The sequence below is a fragment of the Gossypium raimondii genome, chromosome 5, assembly GCF_025698545.1.
Source record: "Gossypium raimondii isolate GPD5lz chromosome 5, ASM2569854v1, whole genome shotgun sequence".
Taxonomy (NCBI): Eukaryota; Viridiplantae; Streptophyta; class Magnoliopsida; order Malvales; family Malvaceae; genus Gossypium; species Gossypium raimondii.
The window spans coordinates 51,953,673-51,965,793 of NC_068569.1; the positions used below are offsets into that span (position 1 = coordinate 51,953,673).

At 35.2% G+C, this 12,121-nt stretch overlaps 2 protein-coding genes across 2 annotated transcripts; both read left to right on the forward strand.

Annotated features, from left to right (window-relative positions):
• The first annotated feature begins 3,177 nt into the window (after positions 1-3,177).
• LOC105801308 (uncharacterized) lies at positions 3,178-3,955 on the forward strand. The gene is made up of 2 exons (XM_052630469.1): positions 3,178-3,642; positions 3,836-3,955. Exons 1-2 carry the CDS (start codon positions 3,178-3,180, stop codon positions 3,953-3,955), a joined length of 585 nt encoding a protein of 194 aa, XP_052486429.1.
• A 2,634-nt stretch (positions 3,956-6,589) lies between these two features.
• LOC105767186 (probable disease resistance protein At1g52660) lies at positions 6,590-7,549 on the forward strand. The gene has a single exon (XM_012586701.1). It carries the CDS (start codon positions 6,590-6,592, stop codon positions 7,547-7,549), a length of 960 nt encoding a protein of 319 aa, XP_012442155.1.
• The last annotated feature ends 4,572 nt before the right edge of the window (positions 7,550-12,121 follow it).

Sequence of the window (12,121 nt, forward strand, 5' to 3'; positions counted from 1 at the left end):
CCTACTTGCAGAATAAGGTATCAGATGTAATCTTCACCAGGATAATGGCCTGTGACTCACCTAAACAGGCATGAGAGAAGCTAAAGGAGGAGTTCATGGGGTCAGACAAAACAAGGCAGCAGCAAGTGATCAATCTCAAGAGAGACTTTGAGAATTTAAAGATGAAAGAGTTTGAGACCATTAAGTAGTACTCAGATAGAATCATGGCCACTGTCAATAGAACCAGGCAAAGGAATACGCATCACCTTATCTCCGTTACGTTTTCTGCTATGGAGAGATTGTTGAAGATTTCACCAATCAACGAAAGGCACTTAAATTGAGGAAACATATGGTGAAAACTCGTGTCGATGAGGCTAAAAGGCAACTTGAGCACATCTATGAGGACGTTGAGGACGACTTAGAAGGGCTGAGAAATAACTGGAAGAAACCCAAAACTTGTGTTAAACTTTGGCCTACAATACAACATGGAACCAAAGAAGAAGCTCACAACAAGACCAAAGAACAAAGAAAGCGACTTGAAGTGCGACATTGAGTGAACCGAATGCAACAATAGCTTGGTCCATTTTGTTTCAATGTAATTTTGTTTAGTTTACTTGTGACTTATGCAAGTAAGTTGGTAGGATTGATCTTTGATGTAATGGTTGATATATCAGCTCATTTTGTGTGTAATTTAAGTTATCAGTTAGTCATGAATTAGTGGAGGCGGTTAAGCCATTAGGTAGTCATCAAGTTAAACTTGTAACTTATGTATTTTTCAATTTTGAATGAAAATTAGTGTGGTTCTTCAATTACATTTTTTGCTGCGGTTCTTTCTTTCTTTTGCTTTGATTTCATTGCTTTTGTTTTGTTGTTTTGCTTTTGTTTAATGCCAATGTTCCAACAAATAGTAATCAAAGACTGTCATCTTTCATGGCCTCTGTTCTTTGGTTGTGTTTTAGTAAAACAAAGCTTGGAGAAAAGAGAAATCGAAGCCTTTGAACTTGTTTCAGCAGGATGAGTTTCACACCACCTCTACCACCTGTGTTCGCTAGAGAACTACCACATTTGGGTACTTAAGATGAAAACATACCTTCAGCATACGATCCGGGAATGTGATTGAAAATGACATCAAACCACCTTCATTGAGGACCAATCCCACCATTGCTCGGATGAGGCAACATAGTGAAGAGTGCTCCAAGAAGCATAAAGCAATGTCCTACTTGCGAATAAGGTATCGATGTAATCTTCACCGGGATAATGGCACGTGACTCACCTAAACAGGCATGAGAGAAGCTAAAGGAGGAGTTCATGGGGTCGACAAAACAAGGCAAAGAAGAAGTGATCAATCTCAAGAGAGACTTTGAGAATTTAAAGATGAAAGAGTTTGAGACCATTAAGTAGTACTCGAGATAGAATCATGGCCCTTGTCAATAGAACCAGCAAAGGAATACGCATCACCTTATCTCCGTTCGTTTTACGCTATGGAGAGATTGTTGAAGATTTCACCAATCAACGAAAGGCACTTAAATTGAGGAAACATATGGTGAAAACTCGTGTCGATGAGGCTAAAAGGCAACTTGAGCACATCTATGAGGACGTTGAGGACGACTTAGAAGGGTGAGAAATAACTGGAAGAAACCCAAAACTTGTGTTAAACTTTGGCCTACAATACAACATGGAACCAAAGACAAGCTCACAACAAGACCAAAGAACAAAGAAAGCGACTTGAAGTGCAACATTGGAGCCGAACCAATGCAACAAAGAGCTTGGTCCATTTTGTTTCAATGTAATTTTGTTTAGTTTACTTGTGACTTATGCAAGTAAGTTGGTAGGATTGATCTTTGATGTAATGGTTGATATATCACTCATTTTGTGTGTAATTTAAGTTATCGTTAGTCATGAATTAGTGGAGGCGGTTAAGCCATTAGGTAGTCATCAAGTTAAACTTGTAACTTATGTATTTTTCAATTTTGAATGAAAATTAGTGTGGTTCTTCAATTACATTTTTTGTCTTGCGGTTCTTTCTTTCTTTTGCTTTGATTTCATTGCTTTTGTTTTGTTGTTTTGCTTTTGTTTAATGCCAATGTTCCAACAAATAGTAATCAAAGACTGTCATCTTCGGGCCTCTGTTGTCTGGTTGTGTTTTAGTAAAACAAAGCTTGGAGAAAAGAGAAATCGAAGCCTTTGAACTTGTTTCAGCAGGATGAGTTTCACACCACCTCTACCACTGTGTTCGCTAGAGAACTACCACATTTGGGTACTTAAGATGAAAACATACCTTCAAAGCGCATCGATCTGGGAATGTGATTGAAAATGACATCAAACCACCTTCATTGAGGACCAATCCCACCATTGCTCGGATGAGGCAACATAGTGAAGAGTGCTCCAAGAAGCATAAAGCAATGTCCTACTTGCAGAATAAGGTATCAGATGTAATCTTCACCAGGATAATGGCCTGTGACTCACCTAAACAGGCATGAGAGAAGCTAAAGGAGGAGTTCATGGGGTCAGACAAAACAAGGCAGCAGCAAGTGATCAATCTCAAGAGAGACTTTGAGAATTTAAAGATGAAAGAGTTTGAGACCATTAAGTAGTACTCAGATAGAATCATGGCCACTGTCAATAGCATAAGGCTCATTGGAGAGGACTTCAGTGAGAGCAGAGTTGTTGACAAAGTCATCACCACTCTCCCTGAAAAATTCGAGTAAAAAATTTCATCACTTAAGGACTCGAGAGATTTGTCAGCTATTTCACTGTCTGAACTAATAAACTCTTTGTATGCACTTGAGAAAAGGAGAGCAAATAGGCAGGAAGAACATCCTGAAAGGTGTTTTCCAGACAAAAGCCAATGAAGGCTTAGGTTCAAATCAGAAAATGAAGAAGCCTTGGTCCAACAAAAAGGAGAAACCAAGGAGAGATGCAGGAAAGAGAGTGTTTCCACCATGCATTCACTGCAAGAAGACCACACATTTAGAAAGATACTGTTGGTATAGGCCTGACATTCAATGCAGAAGCTGTAAACAGTTTGGTCAGGTTAAGAAAGTGTGCAAAAGCAAAGGAAAGGAAGCTGCTCAGCAACAAACTTGAGCTGTTGAGGGCCTACAAGCTCAAGAGGAGCATGTTTTTATAGCCTCCTGTTTTGCTAGCACAAACAAAGTCAAAAGTGATTGGTTAGTGGACAGTGGCTGCTCACAGCACATGGCAGCTGATGAGAAGCTGTTTAAAGACCTTGGCAAAACTTTTGCTTCAAAAATCAGGATTGGAGATGGGAACCTAATTGAAGCCAAAGGAAAAGGCAATGTGATGATCAACACTTGTTCAGGTAACAAGGTCTCTGATGTGTTTTTTGTGCCTGACATAGACCAGAACCTGCTTAGTGTTGGTCAGTTAGTGGAAAAAGGATACACTTTGGTATTTAGAAATGGTTCTTGCATTGTTGAAGACTCACTTGGTCATGAGTTAGTTACAGTAGCTATGATTGATAGATGCTTCATGCTTGATGTGAGTCAAATTGAGATAAAAGCTTACACCAGTCTTGCTGATAGCATTGGTCTTTGGCATAGGAGACTAGGACATGCCAACTTCAGATCACTTGATCGGTTGCACAGGCTGAACTTGGTTGATGACATGTCTAAGCTTGAAGTCAGTGATACTGTTTGTGAAGTTTGTCAGCTTGGTAAGTAAGCTAGATTTCCTTTTCCATCAAACAATGCATAGAGAGCTCGAGAGAAGCTTGAAATGGTACATTCTGATGTTTGTGGACCAATGAAGACCCCTTCACTGAATGGAAGTAAGTACTTTGTGCTGTTTATAGATGATCTAAACCAGATTTTGTTGGGTTTACTTCTTGAAATAGAAGTTAGAAGTGTTTGAAGCTTTTGGAAAATTCAAAGCTTTAGTTGAGAATCAAGCAGGCTGCAGGATTAAGGCTTTGAGGACAGATAATGACACTGAATACTTGTCTGAAAGATTTTAGAAGCTATGTGAGTAGGCTGGGATCCATCATCAGTTAACTACAGTGTATACTCCTAAAAAAAATGGGGTATGTGAGAGGAAGAACAGGACAGTGATAAACATGGCCAGGTGTTTGCTATTTCAAAGCAAACTTCCAAGTACATTTTGGGCTGAGGGTGTCAATACCTCAGTGTATTTGCTCAACAAGTTGCCAACTCGAGCTGTCAAGGACAAGACTCCTTTTGAAGCATGGCATGGACTCAAGCTAGTGGTATCACACTTAAAAGTGTTTGGTTGTGTCTGTTATGCCCACATTCCAGTAGAAAAGAGGACTAAGCTCGAAAATAGGGTTATTCTAGGGATCTTTGTTGGCTATAGCAGTACTAAAAAGGGCTATAGGGTGTTTGGTCCCTCAACAAAAAAAATGGTAAGCAGAGATGTAAGATTTGATGAAGAAAAGGTTTGGAGCTGGAATGATGTTGAAACAGGCTTAATTGAAGAGGATCAGCTAGACATTGTTGTTGAACTTGCAGAAGAATAATCAAATGATGAGGTTGTTGATGATACTCCTGTGAGAGGCACCAAAACTATTGATGACATCTACCAAAGAAGTAATATGGTAATAGTTGAACCATCTGACTTTAAGGAAGCTATCAAGGACAAGCACTCGACGAAAGCCATGGAAGTACAGTTGGAGATGATTCACAAAAATAACACTTGGGAATTGGTGAGCAGACCTGATCACAAGAAGGTCATTGGTGTCAAATGGGTGCTTAGAGACAAGTACAATGCTGATGGCTCATTGAACAAGCACAAAGCAAGACTTGTGGTGAAAGGCTATAGTCAGCAATATGGGATCGATTTCATGGAGACGTTTGCTCCAGTAACAAGGCTGGACAGAATCAAACTTTTGTTTGCTTTGGCTGCTCAAAAACAATGGAAGATTCACCAATTGGATGTCAAGTCAGCATTTTTGAATGACTTTCTCCAGGAGGAAATTTTCATTGAGCAACCTGATGGATTTAAAATTATAGAAGAAGAAGATAAGGTTTACAAACTAAGAAAGGCTCTTTATAGCCTGAAGCAGGCACCAAGGGCCTGGTATGACAGGGTTGACACTTACCTGTCTAGGCTTGGGTTCGAGAAAAGTGTTAGTGAAGCTACACTTTATGTGAAGAGGTCAGAAGGTAAGACTTTGCTGATTGTTTCTCATTATGTTGATGATTTACTTGTGACTGGAAGTAAAGATGAATTAATTGTTAAATTTAAAGCTTAAATGCAAAAGGTGTTTGAAATGACTGACTTGGGGATCATGACTTACTTCCTTGGTATGGAAGTGCATCAGTTTGATCAAGGCATATTCATCAGCCAACATGCTTTTGCTTTGAAAATTCTCAATAAATTTTGTATGCAGAACTGCAAAACAGTCAGCACACCTGTGGCTCAAGGGGAGAAGCTGACCAATAGTGGAGATCAGGAAAGGGTTGATGAGAAGTAATATCGAAGTTTGGTAGGCTGCCTGCTCTATTTAACAACAACCAGACCTGATATCATGTTTGGTGTTAGTCTTTTATCAAGGTTTATGCATTGTTGTGATGTGGTTCATTTCAAAACAGCAAAAAGGATCCTTAGATATGTTAAAGGAACATTAGATTATGGAGTTAGGTTTGAGAAAGCAAGGGAGCTCAAGCTAGCAGGATATTCAGATAGTGATTGGGCTGGTTCTGTTGATGACATGAAGAGTACCTCTAGTTACTTTTTTACACTTGGATCAAGTGTATTTTGCTGGAGTTCAAAGAAGCAACAAACTGTTGCTCAGTCCATAGCTGAAGCAGAGTACATTGCAGCTACTGCAGCTGTTAAATCAAGCCATTTGGCTTAAGAAGCTCCTACATGATCTCAATGAAGATCAAGCTGAGCCAACTGAGATCAGGGTAGACAATCAATTTGTAGTTACCATAGCTAAGAATCCGATCTTTCATGGTAAGACCAAACACTTTAAGATCAAATTTCATTTTGTTCGAGAGGCTGAACAATCGAAGGAAGTCAGCCTTGTTCATTGTAGCTCAGAAGATCAATTGGCTGATTTACTGACCAAGCCATTGGGAGCTACTAGATTTGAAATTTTGAGAAGGGCAATTGGTGTTTGTTGCATACAGTCCAACAAGGAGTGTTAAACTTTGGCCTGCAATGCAACATGGAACCAACAACAAGCTCACAACAAGACTAGCAACAGCAAAGCAGCTTGAAGTGCAGCATTGAGCTGAACCGAATGCAATAGTAGCTTGGTCCATTTTGTTTCAATGTAATTTTGTTTAGTTTACTTGTGACTTATGCAAGTAAGTTGGGAGGATTGATCTTTGATGTAATGGCTGATATGTTAGCTCATTTTGTGTGTAATTTAAGTTATCAATTAGTCATGTATTAGTGGGGGCAGTTAAGCCATTAAGTAACTGTACTGTCAAGTTAAACTTGTAACTTATGTATTTTTCAATTTTTGAATGAAAATTAGTGTGGTTCTTCAGTTACATTTTTTGCTGCTGTTCTTTCTTTCTTTTGCTTCGATTTCATTGCTTTTGTTTTGCTGTTTTGCTTTTGTTTAATGCCAATGTTCCAACAACTTGAAACATGAAATAGATCGCGTCAAGGGTTTCAAATGGTGAAACTGGCAGAGAACACTTCTATTATCTCTAAACTTTTAGAGACTTCTAACTTTGCACAGGTGAGCTATCATTCTTCTCTTCAAGGAATAAAGTTTATCACACCCACGGATTGCGTGGGCCCTGCATCTTCAAAATCAGCTTTAATCGGGATCATGGAGGCTATAAATGATAACGGTGTCAACATGATTGGACTGTACGAAATGCTAGGAGTCGGGAAAACAACTTTAGCCAAAGAAGTTGGGAAGCATGCTCGAGAAGAAAAGCTCTATGATAAAATTGTGATGTTTACTATGTCCCAAAATCCAAACATCAACAAAATTCAAGATAAAGTTGCAGATTTTTTTGGTTTAAAATTTGAAACAAGTAGCCAAGAAGGAAAAGCAGAAGCGCTTTTCAGGAGTATGCAAGGCGTGAACAAAATCCTCGTAATTGTGGACGACCTCTGGGAAGAATTCAATTTGGAGAGTATCGGAATTCCATTCAGTGATGGACACAAGGGTTGTAAAATTCTTCTGACTACATGTCATCAACAAGTCTGCATTAAAATAAGCTGTCAGAAGGTGATTCAACTTGGCATCTTATCCGAAGACGAAGCATGGGTTTTGTTTCGAGAAAGAGCTGGTTTAGATGATTACTGTTCCTCCTCGAATGATGTAGCCAAAGAGGTTGATGGTGAATGTAAGGGATTGCCTCCTGTACTTGATACCGTGGCAAGAGCTTTAAAAGATGAGAGTTTAGATGCGTGGAGAGCCTTAAAGCAGAGATTCAAGGACTCAAGGCATTTGGTTAATGAAGAAGTTCTCGGAGATGTCTTCAAGGGTCTTAAGCTTAGCTACGCTTATTTGAAGGAAGGCAATAACCAAATAACGGAAAATGACATCCAAAGTGTTTCTTACTGTGTTCCCTTTTTCCTGAATATGAAGAAATCCGTATTGACATCCAAATTGGAGTAGGATTGTTCCCTAATGTTTACTCGATTGAAGATATATAAAAGTAAAGAAATTGATATGGCACTAAAAAAACTCCAAAAATCTAGCTTATTATTGGAAACTTATGACGCAAAAACGATAAGAATGCATGGTGTGGTTCGAGATTTTGCTCATCGGATAACATCAACAGGAGAAAATAGGTTTATGGTAAAAGATGAGGTGAAAGAATGGCCTCATCTGGATGAAAGTTTTGGATGTTATACTGCAATCGCTTTATGGAATTGTAGTAGTAACATAAAAAATATTCCCGATAACTTTGTTTTTAGCGGGGGAGTGGGATGATTTACTAGTGGTTTCCGAAACATTTTTTGGAGAAATGAAAGCACTCCAAGCTCCAAGTTCTACTACTCAGAAATGTCAGTTTCTCACCGACGGGATTCCATTCCTTACCAAATCTTAAAACTTTGTGTTGTATTAATTGCGAGCTGAAAAACTTCTCATCATCAATGACAAATATGAGAAAGCCTTGAGATTCTTGCATTGTTTGGCACTAAGATTTGATAAGATAAGTGAAGAATTAGTGAAATTGTCTACACTGAAATTATTATATGTTGAAGTTGAAAAGGAAGAAAAAACCAATCCCTCCCCACCCCCAATTTCCTATCAAGGTAATAGTGCATCAGATTTAATTTCCTTTTTTTATCATATCCGTATTTTGTTTGACACCATTTATTTTCCAATCATTTTCTTTAATAGGTAATTTTATTTTGGAATACTAGTTTTATCACATGTTCCTTTACCTGGAGATATCACAATATATAGTTCAAATAGTCAACGTAATAAATCAACTTAATAAATTAAGGCATAATGAAAATTTAGTCCTTAATGTTTGCATCATTTATTAATTTAGCCCTTATTTTTTAGTTAAATTTGGTTGTTCACCTTTTAAAAATAGTCAATTTGAACATTAACCTTTTAAAATTATTGAATTTTTTATAACGAAAATACTAACTAAAATGTAAAGTTTCTATACATGGAAGCCTGCATGGTAATCCATGTTTACTTATGCTATTAAAAAAAAGAATGCATTTGTTATAGTTTTGATTTTCCTATTTTTATTTTTTGAATTTTTGTATAAATTTTAAATTATTTCTTTAGTTGACATATAAGATATATAATGTAATGTTTGCATGAAAGTTACATGTATTAACATGTGGATTGCCATATCAATAACTTTTTATTAATATTATTAAATAAATATAAAATATTCAATAAAAATTAATAAAATTAAAACTTCAATTCAATGTAACTATAGAAAATTAATATACAAAATTAATCAAAGTTTAATTTAAATATAAAAATTGTCAATATTTAATTTAATAAAAGAAATCAATTAATGAATTTCAGTTTAATAAGAACTTAATCTTGTTTAAATGAAACTTTTCATTTTTCAATTTCAATCATTGCACCCAAGTTTTTATTATAAATAATTGAAATGACATTTATATTATTTTTTCCCTGAACTTCTTTATTTTTTTCATTAGAGATAAATTATATGATATTTGCACCCAATATTTAACTTTTTCAAAAGTATATGATTTAATCATACCACATAAAAATAAAAATATTTTCTTTTAAATACAAAATAATTTACTTACATGAGTTTTTTTTCTAAACCTCGTAATTTGTGTTACATAACTTGACAATTAATGTTGCTTCTTTTTATGAATATAATAAGTTGACTTCATTGCAAGAATTAGATGTGATCAGCAAAAACAATATCAACTTATTGAAGCCAAATTCATTGTCTCGTTTAACTGGCGCTTTCTACTAGTCAATTTTCTCAAGAATATTGTGTGTTCCCTAAACTACAAAGGTACAATATAGTTGTAAGTGACCATTTTAACCATCGGAGGTTGTTTAGAACATTGATAATTGGATACTTCTCATCCTCATTGAGTGCATTTAACACTTTATTTTGCAATGTGAAGAAAAAGTTGAACTTGAACAATGTTAGTGGACAAAAGAACATTGTGTCAAGTAAAATGGGAGTAAATGAGTTGACTTCTCTGCAGCTTAATTATTGTAAGGATATGGAATTCTTGATTGATATGATAAGAGATCAGGAGTCAATTGTTGCATTCTCTAATTTGGTGGAATTAAATATAGAAAGAATGGTTTCTTTGAAAGGCTGTGCTATGGTCTTCCTCCGACTAGGTTCTTGCAAAATCTTAAGCAAGTAAGCATCAAACATCGTAAGGAGTTACAAGTGATATTTCAAATGGATAAACTTTCTGAAAAGGTGAAATGTCAGACACCATTGTGCTCAAATTTAACAATATTGGAACTATATTCACTGCCAAAATTGGAAAGCGTATGGAAATTAGAGCCATCACATCATGCAATTGCAAGCCTCACAAGACTAAAGGTTTTAAGAACTGTGCATTGCAATAAACTGAAAACAATCTTCTCACCTTGCTTGGCTCTAAGTATGCTGCATCTACAAGAACTCAATATAAGGCACTGCGATGGATTAGAGAAAGTCATTGACTTTGGCAAAGAAGAAGAGATTTTTGAGGTAGAAATACCGATTCTCTCCAATTTTGTTAATCTTCTTTATTGTTTTAGCTTTTTGATAGCATTCTTTTATGGATGAGACAAACTGCAAGAAAACCAAAAACCAATTTGAAGTGAAGTGCTTTGTTCAGTATTTATTGAGTTTAGATTAGTTTTGATTTTTATATTATTTATGTGTATTCAATTTGTTGAAAGTGTAGTGAGCACTAAAGAAATTAACTTTTATAACACCAATGCAAAATAAAACTATATTTTCCTCTCAATTAGTACCTACAACTAATTATACACTCACAATTCACTCTTAATTTGCTTATTTCCACTTCCATGCATATAAAGTCACACACCTTTGTTCTGTTTCATACTCTTTCCTTTTCTTCTCATCCACACACTCGCTTATACATATTACAAATACATGAAACCTGTTTATAGGCTTATAAACCACATCTTGAATTGTTGTGTCTCTCGTTTTATTTAGATTTTATTTATTTATGGAAAAGCCTTCAATTTAATTACATGTCACTTTTCTTCTACCCTTAAATTTCTAACTTATAAAGTTAGTTTCATATTGTTGAAAAATATGAAACTAACATATTTTTGTGCAAGAGTAGCACCAAATTGATATGAAAATGATTTTCATATCTATTATATTGACAATTTATTGAATGACTTTAATGGGTTATGATTGAGTTCATGGTTGATATTTAGCTCATTATAGAAGATCATATCACTAGGAGATTATTTTTTAGAGATTGGATTGATTCAAAATTAACCAAGACAATCCCTTAGATCGTAGAGTTTAATGATGTTCATGTTGGTTCCACTCAATTGTACACTATAGTAAAACATGTCCTGACTAAGTTATGTTCTTACCAAAAGTTGTATAAATGTAGAATATCCTGAAAATAGAAAATACAGGAGTTGCCAGGTTCGGAAGATAGGGAATAATGAGCTTCTTTTTTATAACATGTTCTCTGACTTCAACATAAGTAAGTGTGGCTTGCAAATAATGCACCAGACAAGTGTTAAAATTGCTTGTTGATTTTAATGTAATTCATCACAAGGAGTGTTCACAGTTCGGTTAAAATCAATTTAACCGATCGAATCAATCTAATTCGATTAATTGGTCATTGGCTGAATTTAGTTCGGTTGAAGATCAGTTAATGATTTTTTGAAATTTCGGTTATCGGTTAGTTCAACTCGAAATCGAGTAATTAATTGGATTAACCAATATATATTATATATAATATATGTAGTGTTTGGTTGTTAACTTTCAAGATTTATCTAGTGTTTTTATTATCTTATTTGAAGTTTTCACCTCCATTTAAAGGTATTTTTTATATGTTTTATACATATTTGAACCAAAAGACAAAAACATATATGATAAAGAATGAGAGGGATGAAAGCGTAAGCGAATCATAAAGTTTGTAAAAGTCGCGGATTTGACTTAGGGCTCTAGACATTCAGAAAGAAACTTGGATTTTGACACAAACCTGAAACGAAATCGAATCCAAGTCAGAAAAAAATTAAAATAAATAACTAAAATAAAATAATAAATCAAATATTAGAATAATAAGAAGGTGAATAAAGAAGATAAATGGAAAGATAGAACATGGTGTGTAGAAGTCCTAAGAAGCCTTGGAAACATAAAGAATCCATAAACCCCTTCAAACGGCTCTAATTTCCCCTCCAAGATTGAAATCTTGGCAAGAAAAAGTTTGCAGATGATCCCCACAAGCTAAAAAAAATGTTAAAACTCTTCTAAAAGAAACTCAAGAGAGAAATCCTTGAAAAGTAAAAACTCGGAGAGAATTTATTAACTCAAAGAGAAATAGAATAATAATGAATTGTATCAATTATGTACAATGCAAAGGCCTATATATAGGCTAGCTAAATAAATCTAAATAAAACTCTTAAGTATACTAGAACTCTAATTTAATCTAAGTAGTTTTAAACTAAATTTTCTTATTAATATAGAACTCCTAAATAACTTAAAATACTTAATAATTATAAAAAAATTGG